The following is a 20,945-nucleotide window of genomic DNA, read 5'->3' on the forward strand; positions in this document are numbered from 1 at the left end:
AGATCTTGTCTTCCCATATTGGTGGCGAAGTAGATCGCAGAAAGCAGATCTTGTCTTCATGTATTGGCGTGAAGTAGATCGAAGATAGCAGGTCCTATCTTCCTATATTGATAGGAAGTCGATCCAAGATGCAGATCTTGTCTTCCCATACTGGTGGTGAAGTAGATTGAAGATTGCAGATCTTGCCTTCCTGTATTAGGCAGCGAAGCAGATCGAAGATGGCAGTTTTTACCTCCCTGTGACTACAGTGGAGTACATTGAAGCCGATAACTCTATCTCCCTGTATCTGGCAGTGGAATAGATTGAAGATTGCAGATCCTGCCTTCCTATATTGGTAGGAAGTGGATTGAAAACAGACTCTATTTCCCTGTATTTAGCAGTGGAATAGATTGCAGGTCGAAGATGGCGGATTTTACCTCTCCGATTACAGTGGAGTACATTAAAGCCAGTAGTTCTATCTCCTTGGGCAACAGTGGAATAGATCGAAGATTACAATCTTATCTCCCTAAGCAGTAGTGGAGTAGATCGCATTAAGTCTTATCTCCCTAAGCAGTAGTGGAGCAGATAAAACCACAGATCTTATTTCCCTAAGCAATAGTGAAGCAGATCGCATCAAGTCTTATCTCCCTAAGTAGTAGTGGAGCAGACTAAAAACACAAATCTCATCCCCATGGAGTCGTAGCAGAGTAGATTGAAGCTACAAGGCGTATCTGAAGTTGCAGTAGAGTGGATCGAAGCAACAAGACGTAGCAGACTGGAATAAGGCTACTGGAAGAAGATGAGCACCAAAAAATCAAGACTCGGCAAGACCGGGCAAAATTGGCCCTTTTGATGTCTTTGCTCTATTCTCGTTACACGAAAATGAGCAAAGAGGGGCAGCTGTAAAGGCCCAATTTTGACCCAACTTAAACCAACCTAATCCCAACCCAAACACAAAAAATAAATAAATAAATAAATAAAAACCTTGGCCACCTACTCCACCACCTTTGTTGGCCACCCACCTTAGCCACCAACTCCACCACCCTTGGCCACCTAAACCACCCCAACCACTCCACTTGTAAAATTTGGCTATAAAAGCCATTCAAGACTTTGTTTTTAGGGGTGGGTTTTTGGTTTTTTGGAGAAGGATTGTTCTTTGTTTTGGAGGAGGTTTTTTTTGTTTTTTGGAGGTGTTTTTTTGTAAAAAAGGTTATTTTTGTTTCTTGGAAAGGCTAGTTTTTGGAGATTAATCAAAGATCAAAGCAAAAGAGGTTTCTTTTGTCTATTCTTATCTTTAGTTCTTTGTTTGTTTATTGTTTTCCTTTCAATTTTATTTTGTTTTTTTATACGAAAGTAAAAATAAAAGTAAGAAGCTTACCCATATTTTCATTATCGAAAAAGGTTTTTTTGAGGTCCGGCCGCCGTGTACGGTGGCGCCGATGGCGGCCCGTGGGGGTCCATGACCGAAGCAAAGCCGGACCAACGGCCGGATTTAGAAAAGAGGGAGAAAGAGAGTTGAGAGCTTTGTTTTATTATTTTATTATTTTTACTATTATTTATATTATTATTATTATTTCTCATGTATATATTATTTTTTATATTATTATTATATTATATATGCCCTCTCCATATTTATTTATATTATTACTATCATTATTGTTACTTTTATTATTTTTTATTTCTAACTACAATTATTATATATATGTATTATTGTTTGTATTATTATTATCACCCCTATTGTTATTACTTTACTTTTGTATTCTAATATATTATTAATATTACTTATATTTTTATTATTTTTGCTATCACTATTACTATTATATATTAGTGTATATTTTTATGTATATATATATTTTATATATAGTATTATTTTTTATTACTTTAATTTAATATTTTTATTATATTTGCTTTTTGTATTTCTATATTTATTATTATATAGTAGTGTGTATTTCTATTATATACATATATATATACATTTATATATAGTATTATTGTTTACTTTACTTTAATATTATTCTTATTATCATTATATCCAACCCAATAATAATTCTTTCATAAAAGTAATATTCCGTATTTGGTAATTCGAGACAATCGTGCCCTAACTTATTGGGTTTCGATTTTTCTCCTTTAACCTAAATAACGGAATACTCTTTTAAATCGTGACATGAGTTTTGAAAAATGCTTATTCTCGGAGATACGAGGTGTTGTTCCCTAACTTACTGGGTATGGCATTTCGTTACCTCGAAATAAGATTTTTGCAAGTAAAGGCAATATTCGGTGTTTGGGAATTCGAGGAAACGTGCCCTAACTTACTGGGTTTCGATTTTCCTCGTTCACCTTAACTAACTGAATAACCTTTTGAAATACACGAATTTTTATATAAAAGGCAAGCTCGTTCTCGAAAATTCAAGATGTGTCCTAACTTACTGGATGTGACATTTTATATTGTGAGACGAGAAGGTCCTTAACATTTGAGCATTTTCTTTACAAAGAGGGATCGTATTTTAAATTCTTTCAAGTTTTCAAATTTTCGACACTAAGACACTAATTAATCAACTAGGTACCAATTTTGGGCGTATCGAGGGTGCTAATCCTTCCTCGTGCGTAACCGACTCCCGAACTCATTTTTCTGAATTTCGTAGACCAAAATCGTTGTTTTAATAAAATTAAATCATTTATTAAAAACCACCTTTTGAGGTGACCCGATCACACCTCGTCAAAAAAGGATTGGTGGCGACTCCCGTTTTCATTCTTTTTTTTCAAAATCCAAGTCGACCCCGTTTTCATCCAAAAAATGGTGTCAACAAAACTGCCTAAGGCCGCACGGATTCTGAGGCAAGAATCTTAAGTCCGTGACACTAGAGCAAAAAAATGTGTCTTTGTTGGTTATGCTTCTAATAAAAAGAGTTACAAATGTTATGATCCAATTGATAGGAAGATTATAGTTACCATGGATGTCACATTTGTTGAAACACAATCTTATTTTAATTCTAATCTTCAGGGAGGGAATTATACTAAGGGAGATTCTATAATTGATCAAGAAGAGACTAGGAATATACAACATAGGGATTCTAATAATGGGGAAGGCGAATTTATAATTAACACAAAAATTAATGATGTTAATGTTAATGAAAAGGAGGATGAAGGTGTAGAGTCTGATCATGAAAATAAAGAACAAAGGAGTTAATTATTTACTCAAGAAGAAATCGAAATCAAGAAAGTGGAATCCACCAGATTCATCACCAAGAATCCGACCCGCAAGATCCTGTCAAAAGAACAGGTAAAGCTCATAATCCAGCCAATGAATTTTCTGATTTAGATATTCCAATTGCCAAAAGAAAAGGTGTTAGAAATATTGTCAAATATCCCATGTCTAACTTTGTATCCTATAAAGCCTTATCTTCGACATTCTCAACCTTTGTTTCGTGTCTCGATACTGTACAAATACCCAAAAATGTGAAAGATATTTTACAGGTTCCTAAGTGAAAGGAGGCTATTTTAGAGGAGATGCGTACTCTTGAAAAAACAGGTACATGGGAAACAATGGAATTACCTGTAGGGAAAAAAACAGTGGGCTGTAAATGGGTGTTCACAACCAAATTCAAACCAGATGGATCTTTAGATAGATACAAAGCCCGGTTGGTAGCTAAAGGGTACACTCAAACATACGGGATAGATTATCTTGAAACGTTTGCTCCAATGGTCAAATTAAATTCTGTCAGAATTCTTTTATCAATTGCTGTTAATCTTGATTGGTCTTTACAGCAACTAGATGTGAAGAATGCTTTCCTAAATGGAAAACTTGAAGAAGAAGTTTACATGGATCCTCCTCCAGGTTTTGAAGAAAAATTTGAAACTCGAGTATGTAAACTCAAAAAATCTTTATACGATCTGAAGCAGTCTCCTCGAGCTTGGTTTGAACGATTCACTCAAGTTGTTAAAAAACAAGGTTACTCACAAGGGCAAACTGATCATACAATGTTCTATCAACATTCACAAAAAGGTAGAATAGTTGTTGTTATAGTTTATGTCGATAATATCATTCTTACAGGAGATGATGTGGATGAAAAAAAGCGTCTCAAGGAGCATCTAGCATTGGAGTTTGAGATCAAAGACTTGGGTCCTTTGAAATATTTTCTTGGAATGGAAGTTGCTCGATCAAAGAAGGGTCTTGTGGTCTCCCAGAAAAAATATGTGATTGATCTTTTAAAAGAGGCTGGGATGAGTGGTTGCTGCCCAGCTGACACACCAATTGATCCAAATGTAAAATTTGGAAATAAAGAAGGTCGATTAGTTGATAAAGGGCAATACCAAATATTAGTACGTAAGTTAATTTACTTATCACATACAATGCCAGACATAGCTTTTGCAGTGAGCTTAGTGAGTCAATTTATGCACTCCCCAATGGAGGAACATGAAGAGGCAGTGTTTCGAATTCTAAGATACTTAAAGACTTCACCGGGAAAGCGCTTATTCTTCAAAAAAATACGAACAAAGAGGAATTGAAGCTTATACAGATGCAGATTGGGCAGGCTCAATAACAGACAGAAGATCTACATCAGGATACTGTACATTTGTTTGGGGAAACCTTGTGACTTGGCCAAGCAAAAAACAAACTGTTGTAGCAAGAAGTAGTGCAGAGGCTGAGTTTAGATCAATGGCTCAAGGAATTTGTGAAATGATGTGGTTAAAAAGAATTATGGAAGAGCTGAGGAAACCAATAACTTCACCAATGAAGTTATTCTGTGATAGCAAAACTGCCATTAGTATTGCTCACAACCCAGTCCAACATGACAGAACTAAACATGTTGAGATTGATAGACACTTTATCAAGGAGAAGATTGAAGAAGGCCAAGTGTGCATGTCGTTTGTTCCTTCAAAACAACAGATTGCTGACATACTCACCAAAGGACTCTCTAAGACAAGCTTTGATTTTCTTGTAAACAAATTGGGCATGATTGATATATATGCACCAACTTGAGGAAGGGTGTTGAAATATGTATATATTTTAAATTTATTTAGGTAGATAAATCTTATTTGGGTAGATAAGTTTTATTCATATTCTAGAAATATTTTTATTTTATCTTTTAGTACTTTACTAGAATAAGGGAACTATTTTCTTTTTATGTTTTAGTAGTTCATTAGAATAAGGGAACTATTTTCCCAATAAGGATTAAGACTCTTTTCTCTATTTAAGTTCAATTCTTTAGTTAATAAGATCTGTACAATTCTATTCAAAGCTTTCTTGAAATCTTTCACATCATGCCAATGGCTAGCATCAACTTATCAAGTAAATTCTCACTTTGCTAAGAAAATGAAATTGTCGAATAATGTGGTAACGTGTGTGAGTACTTTTGTTTTGGTGGAGAGTATATCAGAGATAGGTATTTTAATTTTGTAGGATACTAGTTACTAATCAGTTTTCCTAGTTTGACAGGATCAAATGTGTCTAAATAGGACTGTAGAAGCTGTACTGTAGAAGCTGTATTTTCACAATTGAATTAATTCCAGTGAAATCAATTCTCCACATGGTATCAAATGTTTTTGGTTCTTTCCTAAGTGTTTTTTTTCTGGTCAAATTCTTGCTTCTAGTGTTTATTCCATGATATCAGATGTTTTTGGTTCTTTCCTAAGAAGTGTTTTCTTTTCCCGGTTGAAATCTTCCTTCTCTTGTTCATTCCATGGTATCAGATGTTTTTGGTTCCTTTCTAAGAAGAGTTTTTTTTCTTGGTCGAGTTCTTGCTTCTCCTGTTCTATTCCCAAGTCCTTTCTTTCCCTATCATGTCAGACTCAACCAAAATCAATCTTATCATAGAAACTACCATGATTTAAAACATGGTTTCTTGAATCACTACAGCTGGATATTTACAAAACACCCAACCGGTTTGATTGACACAAGATCCTAAATCAGAGGCATGGATTAACAAGATTCCATGTGATGTCTTGCTTTTGGGATTCAATGCTTCCAGAGGTTAGTCATACGTGTATGTTCATTTCCTCTACCAAGAAGATTTGAGATGTCCTTCGGCAAACATATTCCAAGTTCAATGATGCTGCCCAAATCTATGAAGTTAAGGCAAACGTTTCAACAATCAAACAAGGGAATCGATTCGATATGGTTGAAAATCTGAGAAAGAAATGACTAAAAAGAGAGAAGAGAGCACAAGAATACTGAGTAGAGAGAGAGTGTGAGAAAACCAATTCCAATTTCATAACCAGCTCCTTTGCCTTATTGGTGGCTAAAAAGGAGAAAAACGGATCCTTAACAGCTGTCATAACTAAGCTAAAAACTCACCGTTTCATTAAACGGTCCCTCTATCCTAAAAACCCGACCCCCAAAACGCATTGTATTATTTAAAAGAGTCCAAAATGCAGCGTTCACAACAAAAAAAAAACAAAAACAAAAACTGGAATAAACAAAATTTTAAACAATGACCGTTGTTTGACCGAAGCTTGACTTTCATTTTGGTCCATAACACAATTTGTTATGGAATATTTGAGCCTCTTACAAGGTTTATGGCAGGAAATGGATCAAAATCATCAAATATATATAAGTTGTAGTGAGGATGTTGCAAACCTAAAATGGTTCATGGAAAAGGATCGTATCTAAGACTTAAACTCATGCCTTAATGCGGAACTTGATGCTGTGATAATCCAAATTTGGGGAAAGTAAGATTGCCTTCTTGATGAGGAAATATCTATCATTCAAAATGAAGGACAAAGGGGTGTTATGTTGGAGAAACCAACAGTAGATGGATCTGCTATTGTTACCAACACTACCAGATTCAAAGACTGGAGCTCTACAATTGACTAAAGTCTGGAGGTGGTAGGAAACAACTAAATGCTTGCTTCTGCTTATATTCAATCCAAACTACAGAACTTTCCAAACCATGCGCAAGGACTTTGTTTTAGTCATTCAAGGATTTCTTCAAAGACAAACTTTCCTATACTCTCCCTAAGCAACAAATCTTGGTGGTTACTCTGTATAAACGTCTTCTCAAAGATCTTTATGTAAGAAATCACTTTTTAGTATCCATCTGGTGTAACAGACAGTCATGAACAGATACAAATCAAGATTAACCTTAATTGGAAATACCCACTTGCATCCAACAACTCTTTTTCTAAGAGGAAAATCAATCAAGTCCCAAATATCATTTGTATCTAATGCATTTATTTCCTAGATCACTGCATCTTGCCAATCGAAATGACTCAAGGCCTCCTGAATAGTATTGTGAATAGACACAGAATCTAAAGAAGCGGTTAAAGAACAAGACAAAGGGAATAGATGATTATATAAAATAAAATTAGCAATTGGGTAGGTGAACTGACATTTACCTTCGTGACAGGGCAATTTGAAGATCAAGATCACCTGGAGTCGGATCTAATAACAAAGATATCGATAGAAGACATGTACCACGAGTCCATTGTCTTCTAGAATAAACTCGAATAATTGGTAGCTTCTCAAATTCAAGTGCAACAGATGTAGGTTCATCGGATTGTGCAATAGATAAACTTAAAGGTGTGCCAACGTAGATTAACTATTCATTATTCTCAATATGGTAAGCCAATTTATACATGATCCTCAAGTACCTCATATGTAGGTTGTTTTTCGCATTCTCTGCTATCTAAAGTCTACCTGTTTTTCTCCAAGTATGGTCACCTACAAATAGAGGCCTTCACAGATGCAGACTGGGCTAAATATCCAGATGATAGGATGTCTACATTTAGATATTGCATGTTTATGGGAGGAAGCCTAGTTACTTGGAGAAGCAAAGAACGAAGTGTAGTCGCTTGATCAGGTGCTAAAGCAAAGTACATGGCTATGGTTCAAAGTGTCTGTGAGCTTTTGTGGTTGTGAAAGGTATTGGAAGAATTAAATTTGTCAAGAGAAGACAAATTATCCTTGTATTGTAACAACAAGGTTGTCCTTAACATATTGCAAAATCCAATGCAACATGATCAAACAAAGCACATAGAGATTGATCGACACTTCATCAAAGAAAAATTAACTATTGATGCCTTGAGCTTATTTAGTGAGACGTTTGACAAACAGTTAGCTGACTTATTCATCAAATGACTTAACAATAAGATTTACCATAATTCGGTCTGCAAGTGGGACATTTTTTATATCTATGGCACCAACTTGAGGGGGAGTATTAACTAAATGGCCGTGTATAACTAATTTTTGGGGATTCAATTAGCTTAAATTTAAGGATGGTCGTTACTAGTTTCCTTATTCCTAGCTATTTTATATGTATAAATAGCTTTGTTACCGTGAGATATATCGGCAGCTATGGATCGTTTGATTGGAATGAAATTTGGAATGGGAATACTTTAACACTATTCATTGAATCATATCAAATAAAATGGCAAGGTTAAGTGCAGTGATAGAATTCGGGTCAATGTCACTTGATATATGCGTCTTACTTTGGTTAACAATATTCTTGATGATCTAAAGGTAAAATGGGAAGGTCCAATGCGGTTGTACTGTAACAACAAATCAGCAATCAACATTGCACACAACCCAGTGTGGCATGATAGAACCAAGTATGTTGATGTAGATAGACATTTTATCAATGAGAAATTCAACAATGCACTTAGTGTCCCATTTTATTCAACAAAGGATCAACTAGCAAATATACTAAGGGGCAGAAAATAATGTGTTTCAAGACATTGTCAACAAGCTTGATATGAAGGGTGATCATTCACTAGCTTAAAGGGAAGTGTCAGATAATGTGATAATGTGAGTGTTTGAGTTTCGGAAGAATGCATATCAGAGAATAGTGTATATGCCAGATAAGAATTCCAATTTTGTAGGATGCTAGTTTTCGATAAGTTTCCCTAGTTTGATAGAATCAAAACTGTATAATTAGGAGACTGTAGAAGTTGTATTTTCACAGTTGAATTAACTCCAATGACATCAGTTCTCTACAGAAATTACCTGAAGTGGGACGATGAGAACTAGTATTAGTGATCCGAGAAGTGCAGCAACACCGAGTTGTTGATAAAGAAGAACCATGGCACCAATAATTCTAAATGGAGCAGACCAAAATATATGAACCTGTTGGCATACTTGCTGAACAAAGTAATAACAGTTCAAATCAATCCTCTAACTTCCATGAAAAGATAAAAACAAGATTATGGTCTTATCACTTCTAGTTGAAACCAAAAGGTTAAATAAAAAATAAAGAAGAATAAGTGCTTCATTTGCAACTCATAAATTTCAAGCATATTGTCTAAGAATCTGCAACAGTTTAAAAGTTCCCATACATTATGTTTCTCTTGTTAGGTCAATCAGGGTCCAGAAAAATCAAGTTATGATAGGAGAAGGTGTCAGATTTTAACATATCAGATTTTTCACATTTAAAAAAAAAATTGAAGAAAAAGTGCCCAATATATCCCGTGTTTAGGGTATCAAGGTGTAGTACTTCATTTGATGTTCCAAAATTCCAAATTTCAGTTTGACAGATATTGATAGTAGTATTTACTGTGAAAATTGGTTCAACAACAACCTTCTCTTTCTTCTAAATTACATCATCATCTTTCTTGAAGTAATAAAGTAAGGCATAATTCAAAAATATTTCAAGATATATACAAATATGCTATCTTCTGTCTTCATGGTGGATTCTGATTCTGAATGCATAATGTACATTTTGGCATCCATGAGCATCAGCATTTTCATATAAATTAAACAAGAGTCATACCTGAAGTGCGTTGACATCTGTTGTGATCATATTTGTTATCCTCCCAGATGGGAAATTCTTGCGAACCTCATGAGTCAATCTCAAAGATTTGTGAAATATAGCTGCCACCTACAACAGAAGTAGTAAAATATAAGGACAGGAATCAATCTCATACATTAACTTCCTATTCTAGGGGCTTTCATGAAAACACTAAATTTCTTATTGGCTATAATAAAATTCTGAAAGCTCATATATTATGAGAGTGTGGAATGAGTGTATGTATAGACCACTGAATTGAAATGGATAACAGAAAGACCAAATGTCTTCCGACTAAAGCAATAGTACTATAATCGAAAGGAAAAGGAGGCATAATATAACACCTTCAAAATGGCTCCATGCTAGTTTTTATCTATTCTAGGATGAAGAAACATGTTACCAGAGTAGACCGTAGACGAAAACCAACACGCCAGATATTCTGCACATACTGAGCCTCAAGTAGTACAACACATAACTGACATGAGGTGAAACAAGTCAAAACATCAGAACTGCAGCAGCAGCTTTCCAAGGAATCATTTCATTGATTAAATTCTTATCAATTACAGGAAGAGGTAACAGAAGCCATTTTTTTATCTTTGGCTGAAAGAGCAAACAAAGAACCTACTTTGCTCATGGAAATACTTGACCTAATGTATGTAACAGCATTTGCATGGAATGAAAAGAAATAAAAAAAAAATGGAATAGTTTTCAAAAAAATATATGGATAAAAGCAATGTTACCAACACCTATTCAAATAACAGACGAAAGGAATGTCAAATTTGAAAAGCCCAACGACCATTCAGTAGGTGGAAACCACCATTGAGATTCAGAAATTATTGAAAAAACATAATCCATAGCACAGATATCATATTATGTTATGAATTAATTTGTACAAAAGAAAATCTCAAACTGAATGATTTGATTTGTATTAAACCAGAAGTCAAGATAAGGAACATTGTCTTAAACTAGAAGTCACAATAAGGAAACACGGAATAGGAATCATACCACTCCAAGAAACATCAAGAAGGCATAGGTGTAACCAAACCAGGCTGGGTCACCTTGTTGTATAGACTGCAAATTTTAACAAGAGAATTACAATTTTAACACAAGGCATCATCTCTAAAATTGGTCAATTAAAGGATTGACTACCACAAAATTTTCTGTGGCTAGTGGAAGAAATTATTGTTTTATTGTTATTATTTAAAATTTCTCCAATTTCTTTAAATATGAACATCATCATGGAACCCTAGGATTGGCAAATCAATAGAAAAAGAATAAAAAGCTCAATCAAATACTCCTTGAGAAAATACACTAACCTGTAAGAGATGGTTTAATAAAATAGGCTCTGTATACTGACAAAGGATAAATACAACCTGTGATGTTCAAATATGAATCTATAAGCTTGCATTCAAAAGTTTGTTTCAGATTCTTTACCAAACAATCAAATCTTCATGAAATGTTAAACCCCCATATGAAAGTGACACTTTATTGAAAGAATGTGAACGGTCCACAATGGATTCATCAAGAAATTAAATATAAAGAATTTTAAATTTAAGCAAAAGAATAAAAAAGCTTGATCAAATACACCTTGAGAAAATGAGATTATCTGCAGTATACCTCAAGATTAATATGCCCAAGACACATTGTCACGATCTAGCCAGACCAATCAGACCTTGTTGTGAATGCATAATCAGGAATTGTCCTCTTTAGGCACGCACAGTTCCCTCAAGGTTTTACCACCCTCAAGTGCTCCTCTACAGATTCCAACCGACATCCTCACATACAAAAGAGTGCACTCGACAGAACAGATAGATTTGGTATCTGTTCTACATAGTGCTCACCTTTATGTGTAAGGATGCAGATTCGAATTTATGGAGGTAAAAGGGTGCCAAAACCTTAAGAGACCTACACATACCCAAAGAGGAAAATTCTAGATTATGCATTCACAAAACTGTCTAACTAGTGAGGCTGGGTTGTAACATTAAAAGACACATTTTTATGTCATAACCCACCCCAGCCAACTGGGCCACATCGTGAGACACAAACCAGAATTGTCTTTTTTGGGTACCCACAAATCCCTTGAGGTTTTCTTACCCTGAGGTGTGACTCCACAATGTCGAACCCACATCCTCACACACAAAGAGTGCACTCTGCAGAATGGATGCCAATTGATCTATGGGTACCCAAAGAGGACAATTTCGGATTACAAGCCTACTAAATATATACATGGAGACCCATACCTAATTGACATAATAATCCCTGAAAAATAAGGATTAAAATTGATTTTGTTTACAGAAAAAAAGGAAATTATATAGAGCTCTAACTACGGAAATAAATTTAAATTTCCATTGACCTTAACCAATGCCATAAACTGCTCACACAGAATTATCTATTCTGACAATTTTGATTTAATTTTCTTAATTTCTTTACTTATTTCAACCTATGTAGCCTGCATAAATTGCCTGACCTCTGAGGTATATATTCTACACATTAATCTTCACTTTCTATCTCCGTAAATTCTTATTTGTCTTCTATTTTCATTACTAGAAGCGTGTGAGAGGAATGCTCATTACCTTGATAACACCTCCCCACCAAAACCTGCGTTACTCATTTAAAAACAAAAGTTTCAGTGACTCAGTATATTTGAGACAATATGAAATCTATACTTCGTGGAGAAATCTTCAGGATGCATAAGTTTTCATTACAACTATACAGGAAAAAGAAGAAAAAAAAAACCATGTAGCTAACAACCTTCTTCCTAAGCTATTATTCAAAGCTCTCAAAAGCCGTGGCTTAGATCTTCGGCTTTCTTTGGCCCAACATGTATGGAACCTGCAAAATAAAAATTTTTATCATTGAGTAGCTGTGCGTGGAAGAAAATGCAAGGGAAGCAACAAAAATCCTAACTTTTGAATCAACATTTCAGTCTGATCCCATGTATCTAACTTCCAAACATCATATTCAGTGATAGGTCTTCTATAACCTTGCTGCATGAGGGGAGTAATCCATCCAAAAGAAATTCCTGTCATAGCATAAAGCAGCAAAGTTTCAAAAACTCATAAGATTGTAGCAAGCATCCCTGACCAAACATTCGCACAGAACTGATGTTGCAACATGATGCTTACAGTTAAAACTCAACACAACCCAACTCTTTCCTAGTAACCCCACTAACTGCAACCTGCTATATGGCCCTCTTCTGAGATAGAGCGGTGGAGAAAAGTGAACATGGTATGGGGCCTCAACCCAACTGTCTGTCTTAGTACACAAGTGAAAGAACCTAAAAGGAATACCAAGGACTATTATGCACTCTTCAATCTTCTTGTTAGATACTTATCCAACTCGTCAAGTGGACATGGTATGGGGCCTCAACCCACCATATAAAAGGGAAAATCTAGAAAATATGGAACGCACCAGTCTTGGACACCTACCCAGCTCCAACACTTGTGATTCTCAGCAACATGGCCCAAGGATACCAGGCTACTGGTAAAGAATATATATATATATGCATGTATACATATTAATTATATCCATTTCGCAATGTAAAGCATCCCAAAACACAGGTTGCTTTTTCACAGTCCAACCCAGTCATTACCTAGTTAGTTATAGTTCCATTAAAAAGGCAACAGATAACTGGCAAGCCTGCAGCTATTTTAACTTTTTGAACTTGCAGTACCATCACCACTCAATCGGAGTACTTACTTGAAATAAAGTTGGCATGCCTCTCCGGGCAAATTTGCTCTCTTCCAGAAAGTGGTTTATATTCTTCATCATCATATGACTCATTTTGTACCAAAATATAATCCCTGAGATTGGGAAAATAAACAAGTAAAAGAATCCCAAATAAAATCTGCATCAGAAAATAAGCACAAGTAAATGAAACTGCATTAAAATTACTTGAAAACAAAAGCATTAAAAGCATTTAAATAAAGGGTCCAGGTTTTCTGTCCCACCTAATTTAATTTTAGATCGCGCTAGGAAGTATTGGCATTTGATCTGGAGCTTGAACTTAATTACTTCAAACCCAAGAGGTTATAAAGGCTTAAATAAATTTGGGAGCAATCTAGACAAATACTAGTAATGATCTCTCCACTTTGATTTTAAGACCAAGAATATTTTGTCAATATGTTATCTTTTTAGTGTAGTAAGTGGAAAGAATGTAACCAAGAAAAAAAAGGAGGTTGCCTAAATTGATGCCAAGTCATGTCAACCTAAAGTGACATGTAAGTGGTTAACTGGCATCAAGGCAAATATAAAAGCAGGAAAACAAATATTTTATGGAGACATTGGGAAAAATAGAGTAGGATATATGGAAAATATATACAACAAACCTTGCAGAAAAAGGTACTGATGCTCAAATATAGGGCATAGCTGCATGAGCAAACAAACTTGTAATTGTGAGTGTCCTAGTGACATTCAAGTACAGTATATTTTATCTACTCAGGGCCCAAACAGATAAAGTTTAAATGGATAAATGTGAGGAATCTAGCCTGCGGAATAAATCCTTCACGGGCAGAATGAGATTGAGTAGCACAGCATTGCCCAGAAGAACATAAACAATGCCAAAACGCACATACCACCGAAACTCACAGATGTAACTTTTTGTTTCCAAGCTTATCATAATAAGCACAGAGCACCATGCAGTAGCCTCAATGATCAAAGAAGTTGCCTGTAAGGGAGTAAATTACAAAGCACATACAAGTTTGAGCAAGCTGCTGCACTGCACATAGTAGATAACCAAATTGAATTCCGAGAACTAATGGTAACATCTAAGAATCACCAGGAATCAAGTAAATCAAATTAGATGAAATAAGCAAATAGATTCAGTACAAGTATACCAGTGGTCTGGTTTTCTAGCCATAATAGTAGCTATAATGGTCCTCGAAAATTTAAACTTAGAAATAAAGAACCTATTCCAATAAAGATTAGTAAAATATTCTTGATTGTATGGTGTTATACTAGAAGATAAAGTCCGAGTCAGTAAGGCTACAAACAGGTACAGCACCACCTACAAGATTGAACAGAAACTCACCTCATAGGGAGCAAGACCAGTCTCTCCATTCAAATTAAAGATAGAAATACCCATCAACAATCTTAGTAGCGGCTCAATGGTACAACAACCAGCCAACAAACCAAGTATACAACTATAGCATTTTGAACTCAAAGAAAACCTCTGAACTTGGGAATTCTTCTTTATCAGAAATACCCGATAACAGCACAAGCCCAGTAAAACCAAATGAGAAATGGAAATCACCATGGAGTTGATGGCACAAGATGTGTATACACCAAAAGCACCATCAACCACTTTTGTCCGTGCCGTATTTGCCACTGGCTGACAATACCAAACCAAGGGTTCAAATGCCATCACCAGCCACCCCCTGAAAGAGAGGGAGAAAAGAAAAGTTCGATTAGACATTTACTCAACTCATCTTCTCCTTCTCATGGTAGAAAATAAGAAATGTAAAAGGAAATTTTGTGCCTAGTTATTTTTACTTACTATACAGTCCTTGCTCTTCAACAATGTACTATCTGCATTAAAAGAAACAGCTTCAACATTTAACAAATTTGTAGCAAATGGTAATCCATATACATCCCAACAGAATCATACAGAAAATGAGAATAACAAAATAGGTAACTATGATCCCAACTAAAACCACACCCGGACATAAAGTAACACAAAACATTTTTAATTTATAATGTTCAGAACCAAGTCTATAAGACTGTAACTCATACAAGGAAAATGGGATTAAAAATCAAAGTTTCAAGTTTCAGCAACCATCCCCATCTTTTCATAAAGGGTATATATGTACAAAATACGAAGCATATCAAACATGTAATTCAAGATAAACTATGAAACTTGTTCTATTACTAAGCAATTATGAAACCCAAGCACTCAGATTCGTCTTTCATATCCCGCAACAAACACAACAAGAACGAGAGCAGCTAAGATTGAAAGATACCTCTAGGCTACAGGGACTAGGACACGACAGTGTTATTCTGGGAATTTGAGTAGCACGTTCGGAGTCCAGTCTTTATGTCGTCGTCCAGCAAGCCAGTTGAATTCAGTAGGAAATGGAGGGTTCAAGGTTGTTTCCACAATATATATATATATATAAGATACAAGGCACGGCGCCACAGCGGCTTAAGCTGACGACTGAGGCACTTGTGCATTATTTTATTAAGAAGAACGACAGAGACGCATGAAATAAAGAAAGACCTTTGTCTTTGCGAGTCTTCCTTACAATCTATCTTTACTAAAGTAAACATTTTCCGGGGGAAAAAATGGAATTGCAAAAAAGAAGCTTCCACTTAAAAAAAACGAAAATTGAATAAAGAATGCACGATTACGATTTAAAGAAAGACTGAAACCTTGACCTTATTCTCTAATTCCATCTTTCTTTAACGCTTTTTACAAACCCTAACGCCTGATAGATTTCCGATTTTCGACGGTAATCTTGATTCATGTCTTCCATAGTTGCGACCTTTTGGCTTAAAATGTCACTTCTCTTTACCTGTAACCATAAGAAGCCCGTAAATCTGTTCAGGCAATGGCGTCACTTTCATTAGCCCGCCAAGAGGGGTTGCTTTTTAAACTTAAGTAAACCACCTCAGTAGTATTTTAGTTTTTCTTGTTTTGATAACTTTACTTTTTATTTTGATTTTGTTAAATTTTATCTTCATTCAATTTTTATTGTCTTGATCTATCACCTCGGTCATTCGATTGTGTGCCTCTCTTTTGATCAATACACTCTTATCATTTGTCAGATTGTCAAATAGAATCACAGAACTTTCAACCCAAACTTAAATTGAGATAAGCCCCTTTTCAATTTCTTTTTCCTTTTTTGTTGAATATTGACTTTTTTTTCTTTTCTATTTGCAGGTTTGATTTAGTTTCTTCGAAATAATAGGGAACAATTCTTTTTTGATTATGTTGCTTGGATTTTTCTTTTGTTGAGTTTTTAGTATAGGTGATTGTTTATGATTTGGGCTTCGAGTGTTTTAGTGTGATAGTTAAAGCAATAGATTCTTCTAAGTTTAATGCTGACAAGGTGGAGGCGGAGGCGGAGGCGGAGGCAACAATGGTGAGAATGAGGGTGTGGGATGATGAAAATGATGTTGTGTCGAAGAGGGTTGTGATAGGGATGTTGAGTGGTAAGAGTTGTGCCAAATATAATGACAGTGGAGTGATCAATTTGACTAATTTTTTTTAATAAATATGACCAAATTATTTAAAAATAATCATTATTTAAAATGATTAACAAGATAATTTATCCCAAAAAAATTATATAATAACCAAATATGACTTTAGTTACAACGTTGAGATTAAGTCGTTAAAAATCATAATGTTCGGGTTTGAATTTTATCATGCACAAATATTTTTCTAGAATTTATATGTAAAGACAAAAAAAACTTTATAAAAGGAAGGAATTTTTGGTAAATTTTCCATCAAGTTGGAACTTGATTGAAAGGCAACACAAACTCGATAAGAATCTTAAATATTAATATTGATATTAAATTTAATGTAATTAATACTTAGGGTAAACTATACAAATAATCACTTAACTATAAAAGTGTTTCTATCTTGGTCAACCAACTATAATTTTTTTTATTTAGTCACTAAAGCTTTCGAAATTATATTTTTTAGTCGCCTAATGTTAAGTTAATAAATGAAGTCTAACATGGCATTTTCTTATTGGCTTAAAATCAAATTTAGTCCTTTAATATTCAGACATTATTTCAATTTAATCTTAACTCTAAAAAGTAATTTTAGCTCTCAACATATACAAAATGCAAGCCTTTCAGAATTGGATCAACAATCAAACCGATTAAACCACTAGTTCTAGTTCAACCAGTTTGTCTCGTTCAATTGAATCAATTATTAAAAATTCGTAAAAATAAAATATATATATTTATAAAAATTAAAGAAATTTGATTCAACTATCAATTCAACAGATTCTGCCAGTTTGCGGGTCAACCAGTCTTAACTGTTGGGATCTAGTATATTATCCTCAAAATTTTAATAAAATATATACTTGTAATATTTCGAATAAATTGGTTTAATAAAAATAATTTATTGTCATTAATATTTTTGTATATTATCCTCAAGAATTTTTGAAACACTCCATATCCAACCCAATCATCGGATCCAAATACATGAGGTTACATTATGCTACGAAGCAACTTAGGCTATCTCATTACATAATCATAAAATTTACATATCAATACTCATCATATATACAAGTTTATACTTCCATCACATTCCATAATTTAATCACAAAATAAGTTTACTCACCCTTCATGCAAGGGCGTAGCTGGCGGGTTGACAAGGGCAGCGGCCCCCCGTAAAATGAATTTTTTTTATTTAGGCCTTTTAAATTTTTTGAAATTTTAAATTAGTAAAGATAAAATTACACTTTAGCCCCCTAAAAATGAAAAAATTTTAATTTAATCTTTTAAAAATTATAAAGATATAGGCTATTAATATGGTGAAATTACATTTTTACTATCGTAAAAATTACAATTTAATTTCGACCCCTCTTAAAAACTTTTCTGGCTTTGCCCCTGCCTTCATGAGACAAGTATATAAACATTACCTTAAACAATTCACACTTATCAAGCTATGTATTGAAAACAAATCATGAAAGCACAAACTAAAATAACTACTTGTCTACGACCTTCGGCTTTCATTTATCTCCAGATGGTCCAACGTCTTCTTTAACTACGTATGATAATTCAATTATAAAAACATTATTGGTTTTCACATTATCAAATGTAAGCACATAAATTAAACATAGTTTGCATTTTTTTTTCATTTTAGTCCCTATATCCAAAATGGTTATATCTTTCAATATTTAGTATCAAAACAAAATATGATTTCATATTTACTTACTAGGGACCTCATTCTTTTAATCTATAACATAATTTCTTAACAACTTTCAATTTATTCAATTTAGTCATTACTAACATTAATATTTGAGACACTCGTATGCCACAATTCATCCGACCAAATTTAAATTTGGCTCAATAAAAATAATACAGGGACCTTCTAAAACTATTATTTTACTATCAGCCTCAAAATTTTTATTCCTTATCATTTAGTCCTAAATAAAACATAATTTATCAATTAATCTAAGCTGATCCAATATCACCTACCACATTTCTAACATATTTTTCCATCAATTAATTTAACTAGGTTCATGCATAAATTCAAGTTATTTATATCCAGATTTGCAAACTTTCTAACAATGAAAATCTAACTTAAAACTTATTAATTGCATAAGCTTTCATAAACTATCATTATTAATCAATAATTTTACAAAAATTAAAAGTATAACTCACCTATCTTCCCCAATTGAAGTTACGGCAATGGTGGAAGAAAAGGAAAAATCTTTCTTTACTTTATTTAGTTTGGACAGCAAGAGTGGGTGGAGAAGATAACCTTCTCTCTCCCACTTATACCACATATGTATAGTTAGATTAGAATTGTAATTAAATTTAATTAATCTCCTTTAGTTAATTAACAAAAACCATTACTTAATATAATTCATAATAATGTCATCCCACTAACTATTAAATTGGTCTAATTATCATTTAGTCCTTAGTTTAATTTCTAACTAGGTCCTTCTCCCTTTTCCTAAATTAAAATTTAATAGTGACTCTTTTTACAATTTAATCCCTATACTATTTTTAATAACAAATTTAATTCAATAACATTTAATAATTCAAAATTTCTTATCCATACTTGACTTGTAATTATTCTATTTTAATTATTTACTAACTCAACTCAATTAATTCAATCTGAAACCGAATTTTGCAACAGCGTTGAAAATTGGGTCATTACCATTTTTGCATGCAAAGCAAAATGAACGTAAATATTGACTCACTGGTTATCTAACTTTTAAACTAATATTAAACGGAATTACCTGGTCGGCTTATAGTTCAAGAAAACAACTTTGATAAGTAGATAATCTAAACACGTCATTAGTCTAATCGAAATTGAGTAAATTGATTGATAGACTAATATGTTGTCTATCAGATTCAAATGGAGAGATACTTTTTTCTTGGATATTGGAGCGAATGACTCCTAAAAGATAGAGATATAGATGTGGCTGGCTGAACTAACAGTACATGACAAGACCCAAGTAGAATAGATCCTTAATTCGTTTATAGATTTATTCACTTATAATGTTCAAAGTGTGACTTGCCTCAATTATGAATAAGTTGCTATGTGTGCGTGACTCATGCACTTTGATGTATTGATAACCTATGTTTGATTGATAAATGAACTGGAAGTTGATACATTGAGTATACGAATTTCGCATGACATAACTTCACTTACAATAGTAGAATTCATAGCCCAATAAAAGGTAAATGATATCCTCTCGTCAACATTACATGATAGATGGAGAGTAACGTGGTCACGAGTCATTTGTATTAGAGATAAATGATTTAATTACTATTTTTTAATAATTGACTTTTCATGAAGAAAAATGTAATGATTACAATGAGATAAAATAGGACCATATTAGGAGAAAAAAATTAATCTCAATGTATGCACAAATAGATGGGGTGAAATTTATTAAATTTCATTCACCAAAGCTGTCATTTTCCAAGTTTGGAAAATAAGTCAAATTGCAATGACTTTTTAGATAGGATCCAAGCATTTCTGGATTGAGATGTCTTAAAGAGTTCGAAGCTCTATCTTTTAACTTTGAAACACACTTCGAATCACTTGATTTGGAGTCCGAGAGCTCAAGTTATGACTGTTTTATTGAAGACTGCGCAAACAAAATTTTTGGACGGAATTATTACGGGGAATTATGAGTTTCAAGCTTTAATTTGTGTTTAAATCATATTGGGTTCAAGTTTAAGGCCTAATTTTGATTATATATGAGCTCAATATTATATATATATTATTTTTTTATTTTGTTATTTATTCTTAATTTTAAGATATCTTTAATTATTTCAAGTTGTTTAGTAATTTTATGTTTCTTAGTCGACAAGGATGTTTAGTTCTATTAAAACTACTTCTTGTTTAGATTAATTAGAGTTTCATTGTACTTGAGAATTTTATTTGGATATAATTAGCAAGCCTATATAAAATCCTCCTCATTGTTCATTAAAGGCATTGGTTGATTCATTTATTAATAATTTTTAACTCTGGGAGTTAATTTCTTTCATTCTTGATTACTTCATTTTAATTTTTAGAAGTGGATTTGTCTTCTCAGTTTTCTTTAAGGAATCGTGGGA

At 33.7% G+C, this 20,945-nt stretch overlaps 1 protein-coding gene across 4 annotated transcripts in view; it reads right to left on the reverse strand.

The window, feature by feature from the left end:
* The window catches only part of LOC107936190 (ABC transporter C family member 12), a 79,661-nt gene extending 62,854 nt beyond the window's left edge, over positions 1-16,807 (reverse strand). The window contains exons 1-14 of one of the 4 annotated variants that reach the window (XM_041083949.1): positions 15,656-16,806; positions 15,193-15,224; positions 14,728-15,073; positions 14,186-14,364; positions 14,027-14,066; positions 13,398-13,545; positions 12,606-12,720; positions 12,450-12,530; positions 12,272-12,296; positions 11,015-11,071; positions 10,704-10,769; positions 10,099-10,173; positions 9,684-9,791; positions 8,921-9,055 (exon numbers count right to left, since the gene is read on the reverse strand). In XM_041083949.1, coding sequence (XP_040939883.1) covers positions 8,921-9,055; positions 9,684-9,791; positions 10,099-10,173; positions 10,704-10,769; positions 11,015-11,071; positions 12,272-12,296; positions 12,450-12,530; positions 12,606-12,720; positions 13,398-13,545; positions 14,027-14,066; positions 14,186-14,364; positions 14,728-15,060 — 1,362 coding nt within the window. In that variant the 5' untranslated portion in view covers positions 15,061-15,073; positions 15,193-15,224; positions 15,656-16,806. Of the gene's footprint in view, positions 1-8,920; positions 9,056-9,683; positions 9,792-10,098; positions 10,174-10,703; positions 10,770-11,014; positions 11,072-12,271; positions 12,297-12,449; positions 12,531-12,605; positions 12,721-13,397; positions 13,546-14,026; positions 14,365-14,727; positions 15,074-15,192; positions 15,225-15,655 lie in introns of those variants that run through there. The other 3 variants (XM_041083950.1, XM_041083952.1, XM_041083951.1) reach the window with 3 other exon arrangements.
* Between the last annotated feature and the right edge of the window lie 4,138 nt (positions 16,808-20,945).

The sequence above is a fragment of the Gossypium hirsutum genome, chromosome A12 (genome assembly GCF_007990345.1).
Source record: "Gossypium hirsutum isolate 1008001.06 chromosome A12, Gossypium_hirsutum_v2.1, whole genome shotgun sequence".
In the NCBI taxonomy this organism is placed as follows: Eukaryota; Viridiplantae; Streptophyta; class Magnoliopsida; order Malvales; family Malvaceae; genus Gossypium; species Gossypium hirsutum.